General features: G+C 52.8%; 1 protein-coding gene across 2 annotated transcripts; it reads right to left on the bottom strand.

The window, feature by feature from the left end:
* Nucleotides 1-133: 133 nt before the first annotated feature.
* LOC308619568 (L-gulonolactone oxidase) lies at nucleotides 134-22,046 on the bottom strand. Of its 2 annotated transcripts, none has more exons than XM_081238492.1 (12): nucleotides 21,802-22,046; nucleotides 20,962-21,063; nucleotides 18,187-18,315; nucleotides 16,484-16,578; nucleotides 12,512-12,602; nucleotides 9,205-9,390; nucleotides 8,442-8,549; nucleotides 7,515-7,591; nucleotides 3,430-3,579; nucleotides 2,391-2,555; nucleotides 1,651-1,741; nucleotides 134-997 (listed from the first exon to the last, which is right to left on the bottom strand). In XM_081238492.1, exons 1-12 carry the CDS (start codon nucleotides 21,802-21,804, stop codon nucleotides 869-871), a joined length of 1,326 nt encoding a protein of 441 aa, XP_081094618.1. In that variant the 5' UTR covers nucleotides 21,805-22,046; the 3' UTR covers nucleotides 134-868. The 2 variants fall into 2 exon arrangements, with proteins under 2 accessions (XP_081094618.1, XP_081094619.1); XM_081238493.1 differs by having other exon boundaries at nucleotides 138-997; nucleotides 18,187-18,312; nucleotides 21,802-22,040.
* Nucleotides 22,047-25,864: the final 3,818 nt, after the last annotated feature.

The following is a 25,864-nucleotide window of genomic DNA, read 5'->3' as shown; positions in this document are numbered from 1 at the left end:
GGCACCTTGTAGATGATCAACAAGAGCCTGGTGAAAGAATAGCCACAAAGTGTGGTAGGTCAGAGGCAGCTTGAAAGTAAGTTTGCAGAAGGGGTATGAAGAGCATTTTCCAGGCAAGTCCGAGACCCGTTACCTCTGGAGGGCAGCCGGGAATCAGGGAGCCCCCTGCTCCCAAAGGACTACCTTGGAGATGAAGAGGAGGGAGCAGAGAGTGAATGAATTCTTAGCCTTTATTAAAAAGAAGACAAGGAGAGTCCCAGTCCCCAAACATCCCCTGGAACAGATACACTGTAGGCCGGGCTATGGGAGGTCAGATGGACAGGTGGACCCTCTGGAAGAGGGCAGTCCCAGGGCAGGGGCCACACACCTGAGCATCTGAAAGACCCTCGAGGGTGAAAGAAAGCAGAGCACAGCACACACGACCTCTGTGCCCAAACACATGCCAGGGGGACCCCTCCCTGCAAGGGTGGGCGGGGGATCCCTGGAGCTCTGGACACCCAACCAGCGGGTGGAACCTGTGAAAGGCTGAATCCTGACCTCCTAGACACAGAGCATTTGGGGGCTTCTCTGTCTTCTGGGAAACAGGATGTGGTGATTGCAGGCTTGGGCTAAAAGGATGCGGCTGAAGAGGGAAATGGGGGTTTGATGCTCTTCCTTACATGGGGTTCCTGCGAGGATGAGGGAAGTGGGAGCTGCCCAGATCCAGGCTGCTTACTCTGGGTTACAGCAGCTGTGGGCACCATGGCAGAGCGCCTGGGGGAAGAGGTCTGTTCCCCATCAGGTCGGAGGGACACTGAGCGTTCAACCTCATGGGAAGTGGGCCTGGGGGATGGGATGGGGTGGGCCCGACTTGTTTTCTGTTTGTGCTTCAGTAGAACACCTTCTCCAGATACACATTCAGAAACATCCCCGAGGGGTCCAGCTTTTCTCGGATGGCACAGAACTTCGGAAAGGCAGGATACATTTTCTCAAAGTCCTTACGGGTGCAGTTGTGGGCCTGAGGAAGCAACCAGACACAACAGGCCTTGTTCCCTGAAACCGGCATTTCAGCGGGGCTGCAAACAGGCACCCACGTCTGGATGCCTGCATGTGTGACGTTCCTACCCCCAGGCACACACAACACATACATGCACACATTCATTCACATGCACCTATAATGTAGAGACCCAAAGAGGAGGGAGGAAGTTCTTGGGAAGTAAAGAAGGAAGGTGTTAAAATGCAGCATTAAACTTCCCGTTCCCTTTGCCACCCGGCAGTGTGTCCGAGGAGAGGGCTCTGGCCCCAATTCAACTGCTAATTAGTAAGTAAGTCCCGTCACCTCTGAGAGACCCCTAGTTTCCTGTCTGTTAAATGGACCCACTGCCTTATCCTGCTCGTAGGGTTACTATGAGAATGAAATAAAATGAAAGGTGAGGAAGTTTTCTGAAATCTCTGAGAGAATTACAGTCACTGGGCTGTTGGAACATGAATGCAGAGGGAAGATGGGTCTGGTTAGGGTCGTGGAGGCCCTCCTTCCTGTCACTTGCTCAGCCCAAGTTTCCCCACATCTAAGCCTTGGGCAGGCAGGGCAACAGGGAGGAGAGGCGCCCTCTGGTGGAAGCCCCGGCTCACGGCAGCTGCCCAGCTGACACCCCCCCTGAAGCATCTTACCTTGGCCCAGTGGGGCCTGCCCCCCACCTTCTTCATGATGGTCTCGTAGGCCAGCCAGTAGTCCAGCCGCGGCACGTCCTTGCCGTAGGGCCTGGGGAGTGGGCAGAGGAGGTGAGGCCCTGTCCCTGCTTTGCACGGTCCCACCCACTGTTATCAGGCACCTTGCCTGCGCCGGCCCAGCACTGGGCTCTGCCCTCAGGACACGGACAGCGGTGACCCAGCACCTTGAGGGCTTCTGCTCAGAAGGATGTGGAAAAGGTTGACATCCTCCTGCATATTTTTTAACCGGCCACTGAAAGTTGTCATGAGTTTAAATAATTTTAAAGATTTGTGTGTGTGTATGTGTATATATATATATATATATATATATATATATACATACACACACATACACACATATATATGTATGTATATTTATATACTCATGTAGCTTGAAGATTTCCATTTTAAATCTAAATATTTAAAAATGTAAATTAAAAAAATTAATGTAAAAATTACTTTAAGGATATATATATATATATATATATATATATATATATATATATATAGACACACACACACACACACACACACACACACACAAATCTTTTCTGTGGCCAGGATCAGGGAAGTCTCCCGGGAGAAGGTGGCATTTGAACTGGCCTTGAAAGCTGGGGAAGGAGAGGGGTCCCTTCGAAGCAGGGGGGCAGGGTGGGGGTAGGGAGCCCAGCCCCACCCCGCCCCCTCCGCGAGCTGGTCACCTGTACATGATGATGTTCATGTAGCAGCTGTCACGCTGGAAGCAGGGGCTCAGCAGGATGTCGTCCCCCCGGGCGAAGCGCACCTCCACAGGGTAGTGGGCCACCACCTTGGGGTGCGCCTCCAGCATGGCCTTCAGCTCCAGCAGGGCCTCCTTGGTCTTCTCTCTGCACTCGGCCCAGGGGGATGGAACCCAGACCTCAAGAAAGGGCCTCCTGAGCTCCCATGAGGCTCTGCACGGCTTCCCAGCCTTGGGGGCCTCGGGGATCCTGGTCCCCAGGAGGCCCCTTCCTCGTGGCTGCTCTCAAAGTCCTCCTCACAGAAGAGGAGACCTACCAACTGCTCCCAGCTCAGATCCCAGGGCCCCCACCCAATCGGGGGCTCCCCTTGGGTCTCTGACCACAGCTGTCCCATGCCCCGGCCTCCTCTCCTTCAGACAGAGTCAGGTCACTCTGATTCCAAGACTTCTACTTTTTCTAATAGTCCTTCCCCAAGAGTGTGGTGGCCTCAGCCCCTGAACATGGTAACAGGGGCATACCTTAAGCCCTGGGCACCCCCCCCGCCCCCCCGCCTTTTCTTGGAGAGGGACAAAGAGGGGCAATTCAGAGAGAAAGCTGCAGTGATCTGGGCTACAGACCTAGCCTCAGCCCCGAGGGGGTGTGTCCCTCGGGACTGAGATGCAGAGTACCAGTCCCCAGCCTGCTCCATGGACTCTGCCAACCGAGGGACAACGCAGGGGACAGTCTTTCAGAAAAACCAGATGCTGGCCAGGAAGCACTATGCTTCAAGCCCAAGCCTGCTGTTACCCGGCCGCATGGCTGGAAAGGAGCTGATGGGGAAAGCGGAGGGGATCCCCTGGCTGGTTTCCCTGAGAGTCACAATGGTGCAAGGGCACCGGATGGGGATTCAGAGCCTCCAGTTTGCCCCCCACTAATAACAGGTAGAACAGGGAGCTTGGTTGGCAGTGTACGTGCTAGGGCAGATCCCAAGGGGATCTGTTTGTTGCTGACCTGCCCGCAGGCTGGCCCACACAGCCCCTACCTGGGGATGGCCCAGTCCTGCACGTGTTGCTTGAAGCGGCACTCGTAGGTGAAAATCTTGTGGCTGCGGTTGCAGTGTTCCTTCTTCCCATTGAACAGGAGCCAGAAGAAAAAGCGGTTGATCCAGCCCACGAGGCCTGGCAGGAAGGTGCTGGGGGGGCAGGGCAGAGGGGCCTGTGGTCATCGAATTATCCAGCAGTGAGTGAGTGAGTGCCAGCTGTTTGCTGGGCGCTGGGCTGAGTCCTTTACAAACCAGGACTTCATTCTCCACACACTCTGCCATGTACGCTTACCTACAGCCTGGAAACCCCTCCAGGGAGCGTGAATATCGCCCTCCATCACTCTCTCCATGGCTGCCCCGTGATCCAGTTATGGATTTTATCTCACATTTGATCCCTCTCTTCCCCTTTAATGACTAGGTTATTTTCAGGGTTTGGGTTTGGTGAAAAACCCAAAATGTGATTTAAAAAAAAAACACATAACATAAAATTTACCATCTTAACCATTGTTTAAGTGTACAGTTCAGTAGTGTTAAGTATATTCACATCGCTGTGTGGTGCATCTCCAGAATCTTGCAAAACTGAAGCTCTTTCTCCACTAAGCAACAGCTCCCTCCCATTGCGCCCTCCCTCCAGCCCCTGGCAACCCCCATTCTACTTCGTGTCTCGATGAATTTGAGTACTCTGGGTGCCTCATAAAAATGGAATCACACACTATTTGTCCTTTTATGTGTCTGGCTTATTTCACTTAGCATAATGTTTTCAAGATTCATTCACATCATAGCATGTGTCAGGATTTCCTTCCTTTTTAAGGCTGGATAGTATTCCGGTGCATGGACATACCCCATTTTGTTTATTCAGTCATCCATCAGATACCTGTGTTGCTTCCACCTTTTGGCTGTTGTAATGATGTTGCTGTGAGCACAAGTGTGCAAATATCTCTTTGAAATCGTTCTTTCAATTCTTTCTGATATATACTCAGAAGTGGAATTGCTGGGTCATATGGAAATTCTATTTTTAAGTTTTTGAGAAACCTCCATACTGTTTTCCCTAGCGGTTGCACCATTTTACATTCCCACCAACAGCGCAAAAGGGTCCAATTTCTCCACATCTTCGCCCAAACCTGTCATTTTCGGTGTAGTACCACCACAAGCCACACCATAACAAAGGTCTTTGTACTTATATCCTTACCAGATTGTTGGGGCAAAGGGCAGGCAGAGTTTTAATTTCAGCAGGTTGCTGCCAGTTTAATTTACATAAGGACTGTAGTAATTCACCCTCCTTCCACACCTGGCCATCCTGGGAGGACTTGATGTAAGTGGCCAGTGGGGGCCAGTGGCCTAGCATGGGGGCTGGGCTCATGGATTGTTGTGTTTGGAAATGAGCTGCCCAAGGAATTGCAAAGGGAAGGCTCTGTGCTTCTTGGGCCACGAAGGAGCTGTCACCTGGCTTTCTGCTCTGGGAAACTCATTCATCAAGTCACATTCTTCCAAATGTATACTTACACACACACACACAGATTAAAGTTCATTTTTTTGTCTTTATAAAAGAAATAAATTTTCACTGTAGGTGTGTTGGGAAGCCAAGAAAGCAAAACCAGCCTTCTCCTTGCTTCTCCTTCTCCTGCAGGGGTTGGGAGGCTGAAGGGTACACGCTGCAGGGGTGGGGTCGGGGGGTGAGAAGGGTAAAAGCTGCAGGGGGTGGGGAGGAAGGGTACATGCTGCAGGGGGTGGAACGGGAGGAGAATGCTGTCTCTCTCAAGGCAGATGCTCTCTGGTGTCCCAGGCCAGCATGGCCATGGGGCGGCTCCCACCAGCCCCAGGGCACAGGGCTGTTCTCAGCACAGGAGCTGAGCTTGACCCTGGTCCTGGCTGACCCTCCAGGGACCTGTTCCCGAGAGAGCCTGTCTCTCTCTCCTGGTCATCCAGGGCCAACACCATCACCCCTAAGGTTGACCGCTACTGAACACCTCAAGGACAGGGACCAAGCTTTTCATTAGCATTTCCCACACAAATTCTATGAGCCTCCTCTAGGTGCCAGGCGTTCTTAGGGGCTCTGAGGATTGACAGTGACAGGACAGACAGCATCCCTGCCCTCATGGGGCTACAGTGAGTCTGATCGCAAAGCAACCATTAAGTCACCAGGTACCCAATCAATTATGTTAGTTTTCATTCCCGCATCCTTGGGAACATAGTTCAGCGAGAGGCCCAGAGCTGCAGGGATAAGGCTGGGTGGATGCAGTTTCCAGAAGACACGAAAAGGGGGCCACGTGGGCTGTGCTCAGAGGTCATGGAGCTCCCTTGGAGCATCCGCCCTGGCTGGGATGCGCCAACTGTGATTTAGAGCCCAATTTATTTGGATGCTCCCTGGGCCCGGACTCCACAGACTCAAGCACATAAAGCTGCCAGGCTGCCGTGATGGAAGTGGGGAGAAGCTGGTTGGGCATTTTCCACTCTCACCCCTGATCCGTTCTCTGATGGAGTGAAGGCCTCTAGGCTGGGCTCACCGTCTTGAAAAAGACACCAAAGTCCTCAAGATAAAAGACTAGATGGCTACATTTGATAAAATTACATACATCTACACATCATAAAACACCCTGAAAGTGAAAGATAAGACACCAACAGGGAGAAGGTGACGCAACACACATAACCAGCAAAGGACTGGTGCTCAAAATACATGGAAATAAAGCTGTACAAAACACTAAGAAAAAAATAACCCAAGTTTTTAAAAGAACAAAATACGTACATGGGCACCTCACAGAAGAGGAATCTGAAAGATCAATAAACTGAAAAGCTGGGCAACCTTATTAATAATCAGGGAAATAAGAATTAAAAACCATAATGAGGTACCATTTAACACACAGCATACAAAAATTTAAAAGCCTGACAGGTCCAATTTTGTCCAGCTTATGGAAGACAGAGAATCTTACAGTGCTTGGCAGTTAACTTGGTATTACTACTTAGGCGAACAACTTGATCTTATAAAACTAAAGATGCTTATACTTGGTGACCCAGGACTTCCACTCATGATTATATACTCAAGACATCAGAAGCAATTTTCCAGAATGCTCACAGGAACGTTGTTTGTAATGGACAAAAAAATTCCTGGAAACAACCCAAATATCCATCAACAAGAGCATGGATAAATACATTGTGGTAAATGCATACAGTGAAAAATGAATAATTACAGCTATTCATATCAACATGGAAAAATATCATTATCAAAGCTGAATTACCAATTTGTTATTTCAGGATTCAGAATACTACAGTATCAATAAAAGCAAGAGGATGATAAGCATAAAGTTTGGGGTGGTGGTTGACCTTCTGGGGGAGATACTGTGATCTGGGAGTTCCACCAAGAGGACTCCAATTTTACTAGTGTTATCTCACTTCTTAATATGGTAGCAACAACAAGATGTGGGTGCTTACTCTATTACTCTTTATATTTTAAATTTGTGTTGCCTATATTATTTACATGTATGAAACATTTCAAAAATCTTTATCTGATGCCATTCCATGCCTTGGCTGGATACAGAGTCACCACTCAAGGCCCCATAAAACTGTCCCCATCACTCATAGTTACATGTTTGGTGGCAGACATGGAGCCTGAGCCTGAGCACAGACTTCAGGCTGGGAAGGAGGTAAAAAACAGGACATTACGAAGCTTTACAACACCTGTGAGCCAGAGAGTGAGGCTTGGGCACTGGTATTTTTTTTTTTTTTTTTTTTTTTGCGGTACGCGGGCCTCTCACTGTTGTGGCCTCTCCCGTTGTGGAGCACAGGCTCTGGACGCACAGGCTCAGCAGCCATGGCTCACGGGCCCAGCCACTCCGCAGTATGTGGGATCTTCCCGGACCGGGGCACGAACCCGTGTCCCCTGCATCGGCAGGCAGACTCTCAACCACTGCGCCACCAGGGAAGCCCGGGCACTGGTATTTTTTAAAAAGCTCCCCAGGGTTGAAAACCCCTGCTCTGGACCCAGGAGACAGACCCAGTTTGCACAACTAGGTAGGATGTTGTTCTTTTGATGGACCACATCAGCAACAGCATATGGCAGGTGCTGGGAAAAGAGACACGTGCATTCCTACCTGATCCAGAGCAGGAACTCCAGTAAATAGAATCCAACAGCATAGTCCCAAAACCAGTTGGCTGAAGAGGAGGGAGGCTGGGAAGCAGAATCTGTGGTCAGTTTGGGGCCAGAGCTGAGTGGCTCCTTAGAGGGAGATGTGTCCCGGGAGAGGCTGTGTGTGTGTCATGGGGGAAGGGTGACCCACCTGTCAGGACGATTGAAAGCCTCACTTCCTACCGCTGATTCCCGTGCCCTATCCCCTCTGTTTCATGCTGTTGTATATGTTCCTGTATTCATGTATGTTGCACAAGACAAAAATGTGCATCTGTCCCTTGTCTTCAGAGCCCACGAGCCGGGTGTCCAGCCATCATAATTTATGAACCCTACGCCAGCCCCTTACACACAGTAGGTGTCCTGGCTTTTGCCTGGCTTGTTCAGTCAATGTCATCCTAAGTGATGGTTTTGTTTTCTTCTGCTGAGAAGCAGCTTGTTTGCTAAGGTCATGGTGGGGAGACAAAACCAAGGGTTTCTTCACCTGGACGGTTGAGGGTGGGAAAGATGGGGGTGCTGGAGGGAAGGTGGGAGGTATTAGCTGGCTTCTGAGGTCTAGCCCAGCTTCCTAGGACTCAGCGTATCCTGTCCTGCCCATACCTCTGTCCCCTGATCCCCTGCCCCACATCTAGATAGTCCCTTGACCTCACCCCTACGCATCCCTCCCCGCAGACACGTGGACCCCTACTGGGCCCACCTTCCTTCTCCCTTCCACCCTCTGGCCTTTTGTGCTTCTCTCCTCAGGCTCAGTGATACTCACCCTTGCTTTTCCTCTCACTTCTCACGGATCATCAGCACGATAACAGATGTCAGGCGCCCTGGGAACTGGCGTGGGGGTGGGGGGACGTGTGGGAATGGCGGGCTGTGTGTGAGGAGGGGAAGATGCCCCGGCTACCTTGTTGGTGTGGTCCTGGTAGATGACGCTGACGTTCTCGCTGTGCGGGAACCAGAGGAAGCGGAAGTATTCGGATTTTTTCAGGTGGCTGTCCAGGTTGTCAAGAACCTGTCCGAGGCAGGAGGAAGGAGCAGAGATTGTATTGGTCACAGGACGATAGTGGGGATGCTGGAAGTCAGAGCCCAGCATCAAAAGAAAATACCTTTTTTCAAAAGAAAAAAGCCTCATGTCCCCTCTAGACGAGGGTGGGCTCCCTGATGGCCAAGCCCTCCAGGTGGGCTGGTCGTGAGCCACAGGAGGGCATTGGAGGAGAGGACAGGAAGCCAGGGCAAAGGACTATGATGATGGCTTCCTGCATGTAAAGTCGGGTTTGAAGATTCAGCTTCTCGGCCATTTTTCCTTCCCTTGTGTGTCTTTCCTTTCCTTTCCTATTCCCTTCCTCCTATCCAGCACATGTATCTATCCTGGGGCTTCCAGCCTGAATTCTGGAAGAGTCCCAGGAAAGCCACCACGAGGGTGCAGTGTAGAGCCTGTGACACTTCTCTGAGTCAGACCGCCCTCTCCACTGACCCGCTGTGACTTTGCACAATTCCTCCCTCCCCCAGGCCCAGCTTGGATTCCTCACCGATCGAAGGTCTGGTGAGGTCAGCCCACTGCCCCATTCAGGGGGCCTACAGAGCCGTGGGGGCTCTCCATGGAGCATGGCTTATTAAGGCCCTCCCTTTATTTCTGAGGCTGAGGGGTGATGCAGGATAGACAGTACCTCTGTCAAGGTTGAGGGAAAGGAAGTCTCCTGCAAGGAGAACTGGGGCACGCACTGCAGGGTGATGGTGAGGATGACTCCAAGGCAGCCCAGGTGCACGCGTGCCGCCTGGAACACCTCTGCATTGCTGGACTCAGAGCACTCGAGAATGGTCCCGTCAGCCGCCAGGAGGGTCAGCGCTACCACCTGGCAGTGGGAGAAGAGCCACATTTCAGAACCCCTAGGCTTTGCATGAAGCCCTCACTTCCCCGTTTGTCCTTGGAAGTGAGGCCAGGTGTCTCCTATTCCCAGAAGACCACCATCATCTGGTCACAGGGAACTTTCCCAGCTGGGTCTCCATTCACAGCCTGAGGGAGCCTCAGTCTTGGGGGAGGGAGAAAGGGGAAATGGGGAGAAGGAGGCTGTGTCTGGGTGGCATCAGCCCTCAGCAGGGAGGGGGCCCATATATCACATGTGGCTCCGTGGGACCCCGGTGGCTTGTCCTCCCACCGCTGCCTTGATCATCCTGTGGACTTCACACTCAGGATGCAGCGAGCTGGTCCTCTGCCCGGAAGAAGTCTAAGATGAGACAGGCTCCAAAGAGTCCTGAGGCCCTGGGTACAGGTGGCTTGTGAAGGCAAAGGGAGGATGTGTGTGCATCTGGGGGAGAGCCGGCCCTGCTGTCCTAACACGCAGCCCAGGGACCAGGGTCCCCTGCAGGCTCTCTCTGCCTATTGCCCCCCTGGGCACCAACTCGAGTCCATCTTCTCATTCGGGGACCTCTCACTTGCCTCAGGAACTAGATTCCCCTACTCGGCCACACACAACTGGAAACCTCTGGTCTCTGCAAAGAGTGGGCTGCGCAGTTGAAGACAGGTGGTTATCGTCAGTATCCTTGCCCTTGGCCCCATTTCCAGAGGAATCCTCTTTCATTGCCTGTTGAAGTACTTTTCCACACTCTGCCACCTGCTCATTTGGATGGAAATTGCTTCCGACATGTGCAGTTGGTGGCTGGGTGCTCAGGGTGAGAGAACAGATAAAGCTGAACTAATTCTAATTAACGGCAACCAAGACGAAAGAGGAGAAATTGGGGCAGAAATGGGGCATGGTGGCCCTCTGTGGGAGTGAGGGCGTCAGAGTGATTTTTATAAAAACCAGACTTTGTCTGAGATCCAGGGCAGAGCATGAGTGACACACTGCAGCAGGGTCCAGTGACAATAAAGGTGGACAACGATTCACCAGCTGTGTGACCTTGGGCATGTGATTTAACCTCTCTGTTTCCTCATCTGTGAAATGAGGATAATAGCCAACTCAGAGAGAGTATGTGAAGCACCCAACTAACTGTCTGGGGTTCAGTGGATACTAAAGACACCAATCCCCCCATCTCCTGCATGCAGAGGCCCATCCTGCTCAGCTGAGCCTCCTCAGGGAAGTGGCCAGCAAATCTCACGTGCGTTTTGATTTCTGACCAGTCAGAATTCTTTTCCATACTCTGCTGATCGTTTTGTAGAAACTGAGGCAACCAGCTTGACCTCACCCCTGGAGAGTAGACTAGGACTGTGGCCAAATCTCGGGAGGGCTGGTTTATTATCCTTCACCCCCAGTTACCACTGGGCTCTCCTGGACAGCGATCACCACTCTGAGGGGGTAACGACAAGTCTAGGGAGGGCTGTGACTGCCTGGGAATCAGGTTCCACAAAACCTACCTTGCTTTGCTTTGTGGTCAAATGCCCTGGGCCTTTCCCCTTCCCTGGCTCACGGCATCCCCTCAGGATGCCTCTCCCTTGCCTGGTGATTCTCTGAGGCTTTTGTGCTTGAAGGAGGGGGGAGGAAAAGGACAAGGGCCACCAGTGTGAATGCATAAGGGTGATGAGAAAGCGAAGTGTGGATTTAAGGAACAGTAACTCTGAAGTGGCTCCTCCTCGTGGTGTGTGAGAGAACAGAGTGAATCCTTGGAAAGCGCTGTTGGATATTTTCTTTCCACCCCATGCAGCTCTGGACCGGAGCACGTGGGACCAGCTCCCAGAAGCCACAGTCAGACAGCACCTGCCGGGGTGTCCGTCTTCCTCAGAACAGAGGAGCCGTGCTCCTGGCTGGTTGACTGGGGAACACGTTAAGCCATCGGTGCAGTCAGTGCCGCCACGACGCTGAAATTTCTTTGACAGCGTAGAGTGTGGGCTCTGGAAAGGGCCTTGTTCTACATACAAACCCATCACAAACATGTATTGAGCACCAACTGTGTACACTCAGCTAAGCACCCTGCACGCATTGCTTTTGTGATCGTCCCCATTCTCCAGGGGGGCAAACTGAGGCAGCCAGAGGTAAAGAGACCTGTCCCCTCCCTGGTCACACAGACAATAGTCAAAGAGCTGGGAGGCAAAAGCCAAACCCCAGCACTTAGCAGTGATGCTCCGATGGCCAGAGGCCACATGGCCCAGAGTGTAGGTGGACTTCAGCAGGGAAGCACATGGTGAGCTATGGCCAGCGTGAGGGTCTCTCTCTCTCCCCCGAGGGTGAGCGGCCCGCCTCCACGGGTACCCCCAGCAGCCTGCTTCACGGAGCCAGAGCCTGGCCTGTTAGAAGGTCCTCCTAATACTGAAAGTTTAAGGGAGTTTGCCCCCAAAGGGGTGGCTCCTGACACAGGTGTCATGAACTGTCATCCAGCCCCCTGGCATGGACACATGCTGTCGCATTGAACACCCTCCCTGGGTTGAGGAGTATTCTCCCCAGGTGACAGCTGAAAACAGGGATGTCCAGAGGAGCTAAAAACCTGCCCACATGCTGCACATAGTGCACGTCGGACTTAGGTCTGGGGCCCAGGTCTGAGCCCCAAACTTGTGCCTCAAACTGGGCTCTCGTGAAGTTTAAGAAATGCTTTTTGGTGAAGGTCAGGTGCGGATCCCAGGCCCGCCTGTGCTGGGCTCCTTCCTGGCTCCTCCCCGACTTGCTAATCTGGAAAGGCCCCTTGCCTTGCCTGGCTCCTGCCTCAGACCTTTCAATGGGGATGGAACCCTTTGCTCTGCTTGCCCTTTTCCCCAGGGTGGCCAGGAGGCTCCTGAGAGGCAGGGCTGCGTCCACATGCACGAGGGCGCCTTCGTCACTTGTGTCTGCTGGGAAGGGATGAGGGTTAGGGGAGACGATGTTTCTGAAGGACCCCTGCCGAGTCTCCGTCAGAGGTGAGACCGGATGGGTTTGAGGCCCTCGCGGAGCTGTGCCGACACGGCCCTGGAGCACCTGCTTGTCCAGCAGCCACGGTGCAAAGGGTGAAAGGGGCTCCGTCCCATCCTCCCCTCTCCCTGGCAGTCAGCGGTGAAGCAGATAGGCTCACCTGGGTGGCCAGGATGCCGTGCTTGACCCCCGTGTTGTGCGTTCCGGATCCGATGACGCCAGCTGCAGTCACGTCTGACACGGCTCCCAGGCTGGAGGGAGGGGGAGGGACGAAGGGACCAGTTAGGCTTCCTGTGACAATGCTCCCTGGGGTTTCGGTGTGAGGCCCCTCAGAGCAGAATAGTTGATCCATCTCCTGCCTGGGAATCTCGTCCCCAACTTATCACATCTTAGATCGTCTGACTCAAGCCAGCCCTTGTCTGTGGGCCGCGTGGCCCGTCAGATGAGCTAGTGGGGGTACGGCTCAGCTCTGAGGGGAGGCCTGCCTGCCTGCCTCGGGCTTTCTGCAGCCTAGAACATCCCTTTCCTCCGACCTCCATCTGCCAGCGATATCTTCTCCACCAACCACAGGCCAAACGCTCCTACTAAGACTCCTCCAGACCCAGCCTATCGAGGCCTGTAGAGTTCCCGTGTCAGAATTGCACACACAACCGTCCCAGGATTCTAGGAGGACGCAGGAGAAGGAGACCACGTCGCCCCCCACTCAGAAACCTCCATGGTCCCCCGGGGCCTCCAGGATCAAGCCCGCACCCCTCAGCCTGGTGTTCCAGGCCCTGGAACAAATAATAAGAGGATGCTGTGTGCACGAGGACCAGATTCCTAAAGGGGAGAAAGACGCCTCCACCGGCGTGGGCTCTGAGGACAGGAATTAGAAAGATGTGTTCAGGTCTCAGGGTCCAGGAAAGAGAGCGGGTCAGGAGTTTTTAAGAAATCTTACTTCTCAGGAGCTTTCTCTGAGACATCCCAGCCCCGGCTGAAAGGAGAAAGGAGCCAGTGTTTACAGAAGGCCCACTGGGGGCCAAGGAGATTGGAGCTTTGTGCGCTACACGACAGCTTCACAATAGCCCAGTTGCCTTGGTTCACACTGGAGAAATGGACTCGGCCAGGAGGGCGGGGATCAGACCCAACCTGGCCCTCAGCGCAGACCCAGGGCCCCTGAGGCAGGAGGGTCCTGGCTTCCAAAGAGGCAGGTTGACAATGATGAGAAAATCTAGCCTCATAACCCTCCTGCAATGGGGCCTGGGGCGGCCCTGGTGAAACAGGAAGAGGATGAAAGAAACCGAAGCCTCTTCCTTCCTCTGCTCTCACCCTTGTGTCACTCTGGCCTTTTTGCCCACATGAGTTGGGTGACTTGGTGATATCACCCCTTGTGAAAATACCAGAATGTTAAAAGAAGACCACAGAAATCCTGTCCCAGGGAATGCCCCAGCATGTGGAAAGGCAGATGCACGAAGATGTTCATCACAGCATCATGAACGATAGTGAAGAACTGAGGACCACCGTGTGCCCATGACGGGAGGGGATGGTTCACCAACCTGCAGTATGTCTATGCTTGTCCACGAAGCTCACAGAGACTAAAGAGCAACACGGAAATGGGCTTGGGACCACGTTGAAAGAAAGAGCTGATCTAAGTGTCCATTGACAGATGAATGGATAAGGATGCGGTACCTATATACAATGGAGTATTATACAGCCATAAAAAAGAATGAAATAATGCCATTTGCAACAACATGGATGGACCTCGAGATGATCATACTAAGTGAAGTAAGTCAGACAGAGAAAGACTAACACCATATGCTATCACTTATATGTGGAATCTAAAATACAACACAAATGAACTTATTTACAAACCACAAGTGGACTCACAGACATAGAAAACAAACTTACGGTTACCAAAGGGGAAAGAGAGGGATAAATTAGGAGTTTGGATTAACAGATACACACTACTATATATAAGATGGATAACCAACAAGGACCTACTGTATAGCACAGGAAACTATATTCAATATCTTGGAATAACCTATAACGGAAAAGAATCTGTAAAAGAATACATGCACACACGTATATGAAACTGAATCACTTTCCTGTATACCTGAAACTAACACAACACTGTAAATCAACTATGCTTCAGTAAAAATAAATAAGTAAAAGAAATAAGCTGGATAAACATGAGGCCCTCAGGGAAGAAGTCCCAGGAAGGAAGGATTAGACTTTAGTCCCCCGAGGGGTGGAGAGAACAAGCCAAGGGGAGGGGTCACTTCCGGAGTCTGTGGAGCAAGACAGAGCCAGGAAAATGAAGGGGAAACCGACACTTACTTAGTAATTACTAGGTGGGGCACCTTTGACTCAGGCAGGCCTCTGAGCGCCCCTATTTCACAGACCCATTTTCTAGATGAGAACTCTGAGGCCCAGAAGGGTCAAGGAACTTGCGTGACAGCTGGTATGAGGTAGAAGCAGGATTCGCACCCAGGCCCGCTTCTGGAGCTGGGGTCTTCACCAAGCTGCTGTCCTCCCTCTTAGGAGCAGCGCCTGTGTCCCGCTCCCTCTGGCTCACCACACAGTGGGAGCTCCAGAGCTTTCCAGCTGCGTGACTTTGAGAAGCACCTTTGCCTCAAGACCCTGCTTTCTGTGTCCTTAAATGGGGGTTCTGGTCCTTCCTCCCAGGGATGATGATATGATGAGAAAGGGCATCAAGCCACCGGCATGTGGCCTGACACAGCTCTGTGCTTCCCCCCAAGCCCCCAGCCACTCCCGAGGTCCCCAGAGCATCCTTGGAGCTGCAGACCTAGGTGGCCCCTGGGATACACAGGACAGGCCATCCAAACTCCCTTTGAGAGGCAGATGAGCCCTGTGCAGGCAGGTACTTGAGGAGGACTGGGTCCCCAGGGAGGACAGAGATATATCATGAACAGGGCACAGAGATGCTCCAGGGCCCAGAAGCTAAAGCCTGTGATTAACAAAACATATCTCCTGTCGTCGCTGGTCACAGAGATGTGTCTGCTAGCTGCACGCAGACCCCTGTACACTCCCACACCTTCCCTCTCCTGGGCTTTCATTCACGCTGCTCTCTCTGCCTGAATCCCTTCTCTCCTCGCATTTTTCTGGTTCACATCAGGTCATCCTTTAGGGCTCAACCAAGGGGCCCCCTCCTGCACGAAGCCTGCCCTGATTCCCATCCATTCACACATTTCCCTGCCTGCCAAGGCTGAACATGGGCCCCCAAGAACCCCACGGTGCCCTGAACACTTCTCTGACATTGAGCCTCTTGCTTTGTGTCACGCTTGTCACTTCGTGGGTCTGCCTCCCCCACCCTGCAGGGAGCTCCTTGTGAGTGGGTCTGGGTTTTATTCATCCTGGCCTCTTCTGGGCCTGAACAAAGCCTGCACATGGTAGACACTCCATAAATGTTTGAGTTGCCATGACCCTTGGAGAGGCAGAAACAGAATGGTTTTCAGAGTGAAAAAGTATAGTGATGTCTCAGGGCCTGCACTGAGAAAACTAGGTAAATGGACCACTCACACTTGAAGACCAACCACAGGCTTCTATGGTGGCAATTTCCAGCTGTGAAGAGATTGCTACCCCAATATCCAAAATAATTCTGTCACTTGTTTCTAGTGGTTGAAACCCCACAGTTAGACATTCACTCCTTTGGCTGCATTCAGCCAAATTTATTTCCTATTTCAGTGGAAGCCTCCTGATATTAAACTTGAGCATTTACTGATACCATGTTTGGAAGGAGAAACAAGTGAAGCCACATATAGGTATACCAGGAAGCCCTGTGTCTCAATCAGCATGGTCTTCTTCTTCTCTGACTGCTTACTTTGTATATCTGGGTTCATATCGTTTTATTGCAAGTTTTAAGAAAGGCTTAATGCATGTTTTTCCCATCCCTGTACTAGACTTTTTTTTTAATGCTAGTCTATTTGTTTCTATTCTCACACAATAGCCCCTGAACACAGGGGATGGGGAGATGGGTGCTCTGTGGGGGAGGAACACGGGTCCAGAGAAACAGGTGCATCCTAAGAAGTGCTTCTCTCTGGCTCCTGACAGATGCTTGAGTGTCCAGCCAAGGCCAGGGCAGGGAGCAGGGGCCATCACTGGCCCACCTGGGAATCAGGGAGGTGGCTCTTACTTGGACAAGGCCAGGCCGTGCTTGTCCAACTGTGGGTGCAGGTCAGCCAGGAGGATGCCGGCCTCCACGGTCACCTGTTTCTTCTCCATGTCCACCTGCAAGAGACCAGCAGAGATTGGGATGAACTAGGCCGTTGCCCAGTCCTTGTCCTGTAGTCCTGCAGGGCTGTGAGTACAAGCATGTCTCCCGCTGCAGGCAGCCACAGGGGTGCAGGCAGAGCCCTAGAGTGCTGGGGCTTTGGGACTATTCTGCGTAACTCTTCTTCTTTTTTTTTTTTTAGAAGATGTTGGGGGTAGTTAATTAATTAATTTATTTTTGCTGTGTTGGGTCTTCGTTTCTGTGCGAGGGCTTTCTCTAGTTGCGGCAAGTGGGGGCCACTCTTCATCGCGGTGGGCGGGCCTCTCACTATCGCGGCCTCTCTTGTTGCGGAGCACAAGCTCCAGACGTGCAGGCTCAGTAGTTGTGGCTCACGGGCCTAGTTGCTCTGCGGCATGTGGGATCCTCCCGGACCAGGGCTCGAACCCGTGTCCCCTGCATTAGCAGGCAGATTCTCAACCACTGCGCCACCAGGGAAGCCCTGCGTAACCCTTCTTTTCACAGGGGAAAGAACTGAGAAGCAGGGAAGAGAAGGGATTTGCCCGAGTCACTGCGGGGCTGGGAGAACTGTGCTGTGTCCTGACACCCACGCCCCCAAACACGACTGTCCCGGGGGCTGGGGGAGGAGCAGTCTCCCTCCCTTTCCCAGCGAGGAGACTGAAGTTCAGGGACTTGAAGTCACTTGCCCAAGGTCACACAAACATCGGTGGTGGAACCGAGATGAGAATCCCATCTGTGTGACTCCAAAACACACACCCCATTGACCCCGAGCCCAGAGCCCGGCAAAATCAATTACCGGAGGCCAGTCCTCACTAATTAGCGATCAGAGTTAATTTCTGCCATGACTGATGTCTTGACTGGAACATTTTCTATGGGGTGGTGACCGTCGGCCTGAGCAAATCAGGAAATAAATACTAGAGAGAAACCCAGAACCTCTGCTAGCAGGGCTGGAGGGGAGGGTACCTGGCAAACACTACAGTTCAGGGGAGCTGGCCCCATCAGGTCAGGTGAGAACAGGAGCCCTCCTAACGGGCGGCACGCCTGCCGGTACTCTCACTCCCAGGCAGACACCTGAGGTGGTGGTGGTGGGGCCTGACTTCATGGTTGAATTGCATGGACGGTATCCCAGCACAGGGCTGATGTCAGACCCCTGAGTCTGCGGCCTGCTCTGCTGTTGATCAGCTGTGTGACCTTAGGCAAATCACTCTCCCTCTCTGATCTTCAGTTTCCCCATACGTAAAACAAGTTAAGTGCAAAGCCTTCTGGATTTGTCATTGTGAGTCCACCTCTGGGGGCCTGACTTGTCATTCTTGTTCTAGAGAAGTGGAGAGGAGGCTCTGGCCAGAGGGGAGGAAGGATATCCTCTCCGTGGCCACAAGGGGGCGCACAGACCAGACGAGAGGCCTGAGCAAGCCCAGGCAGGACGCTGGGGAGGGGGTATCACCGGGGACCAGGAATTGGGAGGGGGTCACTTTGGGACTCAGAGGTGGGGAGGGGATAAGGCCCAAGGGAAAAGGCTAAGGAGTCTCCGCCTGGACTCTGAGACGGAGACCATGGCTGCCCGGCATGGGGCCCAGCAGAGGTGGGGAGCCCCGGGCTCTGAGTACCTTGAGGACGCGGTTCATCTTGCCCATGTGGATCATGAAGCCGTCGGTGCAGGCGATGTCTGAAGGTGAGTGGCCACCGCCCACCACCTTCACCCGCTTTTTCTGCTGCCTGGCCAGGGCCAGCACCTGCTGAGGCAACGCCTGCGTCAGCCCCGGCCCAGGCCTTTCTCCGTGACGCCGCAGGGCCGCCCAGGCTCTGGGCCCCCAGCCCCCCGAGGCCCTGCCTGGCTGGAGGCCGCTGTGCAGGCCACTCGGGGAAAGAGCCAGAGAGACGGGCCGGGAAGCAAGCGGGAGGGAGAACCAAGGAAGCACCCCAAAGTGGGGCTCCTGGGCATGCTCCCCGAGGCAGCTGGCAAACCTGACCACATTCTTCTCCTGGGCAAAACCTTTCAAAGGCAGCCGGCACCTTCAGAAGAAGGCCCGTCTCCTCGTGTTGGCCCACATGGGCCTCAGCTGCCTCCCAGGGTGCGATGAAGGCTCCCGGGGGCAGGGGTGGTGGCTTAGTTTGACACTGTAGCCCCGTGTCTACACCGGGCCTGACGGGAATAGGCCGTCTCTAGTGATCTTGAATGAAGAAAGAAATGAATGCATGGTGTCACTCAAAGGAATCCATACTCTTTCACCCTTGTGTCTGGTCGTGGAACACCAGTCTCAGGATTTATACCTCGAGGGGTTCCAGGGTCAAGGAAGGTTGGGAAATGCTCCATAGCACTTGTCTTCCACACCTACCCCCATGCGTGAAGCACGTTTAAGGCTGCAGGTTCTACTGACTGTCAATACAGTGAAGACATCTGTTCAACACCATCTCCCTCGCACTCCCTTGACCACACAACTATTTTTATTTCCCCCCCGCCCCCCGACCCTACCAGCTCTCCAGGGAAACACGGGCCTGCAGTAGCCTCCTCCTACTTGTAATCCACAGTTGGGCAGGCTAGCACGGCTAGAAACAGCCTTCACACGCAGGACATCACACCCCTCCACACTCTCCCCTCAGCTCAGAATGAAGCCTTTTGCCTCGGCATTCAAGGCCCTCAGATCTGTTCAAAGCCACTTCGCCTCCCAGCCTTCCTCTTCTGCCCTCCCCGTCCCCCATGCACCCTCCGGCAGCCACGTCTGACGACTCTCCAGGTGTCCTCCTCCCCCTCCTTCACCTCACACTGCCCTCGCCCAGCTCCCTGTGGAGCTCCTATGCATCCTCCAGGGCCCGGCTCAGGGACCACTTTCCTTCATTCTCATGCATGAGACGTTGGGGGTTTTGAATCCTGGTTTGGATCCTGGCTCTGACACTTACTGATATGGGAAAATTACAAAGCCTCTCTGGGCCTCAGTTTGCTCATCTGGAAAATGGGGATAATAATCACTACCTCACAGGGGGTTGTGGGGATGGGTGAGACCACAGATATGAAGCAGTGGTGCTGAGCACTTAGTGGTGACAGTGTCGTTCCCCCCACTCTCCTCCAAGTGCCCTCACACACACCTGTGCACAGACTCACACCCATGCACACACACGCAGCATGAATTTCTCCCTTCTCTGTGCTCTGCTGGTGCTAGTGAAACGTCTGCAGCCTCTGGGGTTAGTCACATGCAGCCTGTCTTAGGGGCAAAAGCCTTTTAAGGGCAGAAGTCGGGTCATGTCCATTCATTCATTCACTCACTGATTCAACAAATATTCAGTAAGTGCTTCCTGTGTACAGGTCACAGGGCTGGGTGCTGAGTTTAAAATGGAAAACAAGACAAACGTGGTCTTAAATCCTTATGAGAGAGAGAGACAAACGCATGCAAATGTTCATGTCAACGAAATAACTGCAGGTTTTGAACATGCAATGAAAGAAATAAGCAAGGAGCTGAGATACAGAAGATGGGGAAATACTCAGATAAGATGGTCTGGGAAGCCTCTGAGGAGGTGATTTACTTTGACACCTAAAGGATGAAAAGGAGTCAGTCCCATTAAAAGCGATGGGACAGGCATCCCAGGCAGTGGGAACAGCAGATACTAAGGTACGGAGGTAGCGAGCCAGGGAGAGAGGGACCTTAGGGAGGCCGGAGAGACAGGCCCAGAGGATGCATGGCCTTGGGGTCAGGAGTGGGGTTTTATTCCACAAACAATGAAAGCCTCTGAAGAGCGAGGAAGTAGCCCAATTCAACTTAGATTTTAAGAAAATTTACTTTTGCTGATTGTGGAAAGTGCATTTGAGGGAGGTAAGAACTGAAGCTGGAAGATCAGGGGTGAGGCCATCAGAGGCCACGGCATGTGAGGAAGGGACGGTGGCCTGGGCTTAGTGACACCAGTGCCGGAGAGAAGGAGGTGGGTTCTAGAAACTTCTGAGGCAGGACTTGCTGAGGTCCGATAAGGGACAGTGACCTACTTCCTGGCTTCTAGTTTGAGCAATCCCGTGGTTGGTACAGAGTCAGGGAAGACTACACTAGGACAGGTTGAAAGCAAACAAACATCAAAAACATCGTTTGGGGCATATAAGTGTGTGATGTCTTTGATGAAAGAAGTCAAAAGTGAATCTGAAGTTCAGAGAAGAGACCTGAGCCAGAAATAAAAATCTGGCAGTCATTGGCAGACACCGCAAGTGGTCACGCAGCAGCAGTGTCCAGCTGCAGCCGACCCCATGGAGCTGTCACCCCACCGGCAGTTCTGGGCTGGGGATGAGGGTCTTAGCTGGGAAGCCCACCTCCTCTCTGGGGCTGGCCTGGTCCACAGGGCCCAGATGGAGCTGGAGGTCCAGCGGCTGGACCACTGCGCGCTGTGCTGAGATGGACACTCACCTCTCTGATCTCCTCCACGGACGTGGGCTGGTAGTACATCTCCGGGTAACAGCCATAGGTCCTCGCCCAGTTTTGGAATTTGACTCCTTTGTACCCATGGACCTGTGATAGGACAAAACCCGGGTCACCACCAGTAAGTGGTCTAGGGCTGCCCTGACCCCCATCCCACTGTCCCAACATCGTAGAGATGGGAGGCTGGGGCCACGGCGCTGGGCCACTGAGAAGCTCAAACACACAGTGGAAGCTCTAAAGCCGTGCACCCACGTGCGGGCTTCCTGCTACGATCTCCCTTGACCCCCATGGTCAGGGCAGCAGATCACGCAGAAAACTCGGTCCCTCCTTAGGAGAAGGGGGCTGCATGGGGTCAGGGGTGCAGCCCTGGGAGACAGCACAGCAGCCTTTCCTGGCCTGGAGGCCACAGCAGAGAGCCTTGGGAAAAAGACTCCCGTTTGTGGGATCCCCGCTGCGTGCCGGGCACCGTTCCGGGGTCCTCCACATGTCATATCTCTCCGCGTGTCATACCTTATTTAGGCCTTACAATAAAGCCACGAAATAGGTAATATTACTGTCATTTTCAGGAGCAGAAACTGAGGCCCAGAGAGGTAGAGTAACCTCCCCGAGCTCACAGAGCAACCAAGGAAAGACACAGGAGTCCAACCCCGGCCTTCCTCTTGCATCCCTTCCCCAGGACCCCTGTGGCTCCCCAGGGCCGCGAGTCCAATTCAAGAGCTTCCCCGTGGCCTCCCAGTAGCCCCACACCTGCCCTCGTTTTGCCCTCCCAAGCCGGGTTCGCAGGCCCAGCCTGGATGCGGACCGGCAGGGCTGGCCACGTGGCCCTACCATGGCTCCAGCGGTGGGTCAGTGGCCTTGGCGGACTCCGGCTTCCTCGTGGCGCAGAGCACAGGGCAGCGGGGTGCGGAGGCCAGGCGGAGCGGGGGGCTGGAACCAGCAGCGCGGTGACGGTGACCGCGGGAGCTCAGGGCCGACTCTGCAGCTGCAGCACACAGAGGGGCTTGGGGCCCCGGCAGAGGTGGATAAACAGTGTGACGACAGGCTCCACCCAGACAAACAGCCGTGTGGCCTGCCCCCTGCCCCGGGGCTCCTCTCAGGCCGCAGGGCAGATAGGCAGCATTTACAAGGTGGCTGCTCTCTTCTGGAAAGCTGTTGAGCTCTGACACCAAGTATAGGCATTCTGGAGACGAAGGACCCCCGGCCTCGAAACTGGGTCCTTAACATCACCGGTCAGGGGAGGCTGTGACACGGGGGCCCGCGTGTTAGTTCATTTGTCAGAGCTGGGGGAGGGATGTACCAGGCTGCCCATCGCTACAGGGAGACAGAACAGGATGCTGGTGGCTGTAGCAGGGGGGCGCGGGGGACGGGGTATGGGGCGGCGGACAAGTGACCCTCAGACCAGGCAGAGTCTTCTAGCTGAGGTCTTCCTTCCCCAGGCCTTAAGGCAGGCAGACCTGGGTTCCTGTCCCATGCTTTGCCGGTTAACCTCTGTGAAGTTCAGTTTGCTCTCCAATAAAGTGGTGGCACTTTTGCCTAATCCTCTGGGTGGACATAAAGGTTAGAGCAGACGTCTGAGAAGCACTGGGACACCATCAGAGCTTGAAAAGGTATCAAGCTATTGCATCTGCCCCCAGCGTTGAGCTTTTGGTGGCAGGCTCCTTGGCATGTTCCTGTCCACGTCACCACCCTTTGGCTCAGTGCCTGGCAGCGCACCAGCCTCTGAGGCACGTTTGTGCAATGAACAGATTAATCAGTCACTGAGCATCTTGGCATTCGCTCTCTCCAAGCCAAGAGCTGGGGTCTAGCGGGAAGCGTGAGCAACAGCTCTAGGGTTTTGGAGGCGAGGCCGGGCTGGAGGATCGGAGCTTGGGGTCAGATATACACAGAAGAAGTTCTGGAATGGGGGTTGGGGGACACCTGTGTCCCCCAAACCAGGATCTTCTCCAGCTGCCAGGTGCATATGTGTGTGCGTGTGCATGTGTGTGTGCGTGATCACACTCCCCAACTGCAAAGTTGTGTGCTGAGGGGGAGTGCTCCCCACAGGGAGACCCCAACTAGTGGAGATGCTGTTGTTTATGATTGCTTAGCAGCAGCTCAACAGCAGAGAGGAAAGTCCCAGGTATGGGTGAGGAATCGAAAGAGCTCAGGGCCACAGAAAGGAGCCGATTTGGCACAAGAGCTGGGACCTGTGTCACGGGCTGAATCGTGTTCCCCCCACCAAGTTCCTAGGTTGAAGCCTTAACCCCCGGGACCTCAGAATGTGGCTGTATTTGGAGATAGGATTTTTAGAGGTAATTAAGTTAAAATGAGGTCATTGGAATGGGCCCTGATCCAATATGACTGTGTCTAGATAAGAGATTAGGACACAGACACACACGGAAGGCCAAGTGAGGACACAGGGGGAAGACGGCTGTCTACACGCCAAGGAGAGAGGCCCCAGGAGAAACCAACCCTGCCGACTGCTTGGCCTTAGACTTCCAGCCTCCAGAGCTGTGAGACCATGAGCGTCCGTTGTTGAAGCCACTCAGTCTGTGGTTCTTTGCTGTGGCTGCCTGCAAGCCTCTGTGCTAGGGTCTCCACCAAGGACTTTATGCAGGAGAAGAGCAAGGCCCCTTGCCTCTGCGCTGTTTCCCCCGGGCTGTCCCTGGTGGAAGTCAGGGCCAGGGTGCTCCAAGGCGGCCAGCTCCATCACCCTATGCCGGCACCTCCCCATAGACTCCCTGCCTGGGAGAGGCAGGCCTTGCTAGGGGTGCAGAGGGGAGGCCCAAGGGCTGAGGGATGGAGAAAGCACCTATCAGGTTGGCTACTGTCCCTCCTCCGAGTTGGAAGGGGGTCCAGGGCCTGTGGCCACCAGATGGGGTGGGGCGAGCATCGTGCCAGGAGGGCAAAGAGGCCCATGGCCAGGAGGGCAGGGGACAGCCTGATGCCACCCCACATAAATAGCTTGCTTCCCGCTCACCCTCAAGCCCTGTCCCTCAGCTTCAGGCGAAATGTACCCTGTGCCCACCCACAGATGTTCCTCTGCAACTACAGTGGGAGCCAGGTTTTCTCCTTCGGGTGAATGCATTCTGAGGCAGGACATTCCAGAAGCTGGATGCCATGGGTGTCGGTGGGCCTGGACTGTGCCCCCAGACTGCCTGCAGGCTCCCTTCCCTCCTCTGCTGAGCTTTCCTGAAGCCTGGAGTCACCCACCAGGCTTGCTTTCTTCACCCCGTGCTAATGCCCTTGCACGGAACTCTTCCTCCCTCACCCCCAAGCCAGTCGCATCACTTTTATGAATCGCCTTTTTGAAAAAATAAAATGAAATGACATGAAAAGAAATATAAAGAGCAGCAAAAACGGTGTCTATCAGTTAATTCAATCTGCCTCGCCACCATCTCGTGGTTGAGGTCGATGGTCTATTGCTCATTTCTTCTCGTCTGAAGGGCTCAGCTTGTTCTATACTTGCCGAGTCTTCACTTTTTCAAACATTTGTTGGCAAGGGAAATTAATGTTACCATCTCGATGGCCACTGAAGCTTTTAAAAAAAATCTTTTCCCCTCCTGTGCTTATTAATCAGTGAAAACGAGTCCTTACTATACCATTTGTACATAGTAACTTAACACATTTCTTTGAAACACTGCGAACATTTGGAAGAGTGTTTAATGATTTCTGATCGGTAGATATTACTTCCTAGTCCCACTCAGCCAGCTCGTTCTCTTTAAAAAGGCTGCTGTACCGAATGTAAAAGAGTTGGCTGGTGGGAAGCAGCAGCCCAGCCCAGGGAGATCTACTCGGTGCTTTGCGATGACCTAGAGGGGGGGATAGGGAGGATGGGAGGGAGGGAGGCTCAAGAGGGAGGGGATATGGGGACATGTGTATGCAGATGGCTGATTCGCTCTGTCGTGCAACAGAAACTAACACAGTATTGTGAAGCAATTATACTCCAATAAAGATCTATTAAAAATAAATAAATAAAAAGGCTGCGGTAAGGTATAAAGTTCATTCAACAAATGACAAAGCTGGATGGCAAGGTTTAAAGTATCCCCTGCTTCTTAGGGTTCTCTTCCATCTCAGTCCAGGATAACTGATGGAGACACTGACCAAATAATACATCTCCTCAATCTATTCCAATGGCAACAAAGACCACTGTTGGGGGCTTTCTCTGGATTTTTCTTACCTTGATTTGCATAAACACAGAATTGTTTTTGTCTTCCAAATTCTGACACAAGCCAAATAGTCACACAAGCTCCCCAGTGCTGAGGTGTTCTGCCCGTCCATCTTGGCAGCAAGTTTATGGAAAACAGTAAGGAACTACATACAAAACAGAGGTTAGGTCCTAACCCAGGTCCTTTTAAAACTGGAAGTAAATTTCTACCTGATTAAAAAGTGAGTTTATGACCTGCAGAATGGGAGAAAATATTTGCAAATCATATAATGGATTAATATCCAGAGTATATAAAGAACTCCTACAACTCAACAACCAAAACCCAACCCTGATTTAAAAATGGGCAAAGAATGCACATTTCTCCAAAGAAGATATACAAATGGTGAATAGCACATGAAAAGATGCTCATCACTTAGTATTAGGGAAATGCAAATCAAAACCACAAAGAGATGCCACTTCAAACCCATTAGGATGGCTATTACCCAAAACTCAGAAAACAACAGGTGATGATGATGATGTGGAGAAATTGAAGCCCTTTGCTTTGCTGATGGGAATGTAAAATAATCAGTCGGTGTGGAAAACAGTACAGTGGAGAGAATTATCATATGATCCAGCAATCCCCCCTCTGGGTACGTACACAGAAGAACTGGAAGCAGGGGCTTTAAGAGATACTTGTACACCCAAGTGTCAACTGATGTATGATTGGATGAACAAAACGTGGAATATACATACAACGCAATATTA

This window comes from Mesoplodon bidens (genome assembly GCF_964165515.1).
Source record: "Mesoplodon bidens genome assembly, chromosome: 6".
NCBI classification, from domain to species: domain Eukaryota; kingdom Metazoa; phylum Chordata; class Mammalia; order Artiodactyla; family Ziphiidae; genus Mesoplodon; species Mesoplodon bidens.
Note: the sequence above shows the minus strand (reverse complement) of the source record. Positions and strands in the feature narration are given on the sequence as shown.

Bases quoted from the DNA above. Each gene is read 5' to 3' on its own strand.
- LOC308619568 (XM_081238492.1), bottom strand. The intron at 8,550-9,204 runs GTACTGTCTATC...TGCCTCGGACAG, and splicing joins TTCCCTCAACCTTGACAGAG to GTTCTTGACAACCTGGACAG. The intron at 2,556-3,429 runs GTAGGGGCTGTG...GGCCGAGTGCAG, and splicing joins CAGGACTGGGCCATCCCCAG to AGAGAAGACCAAGGAGGCCC.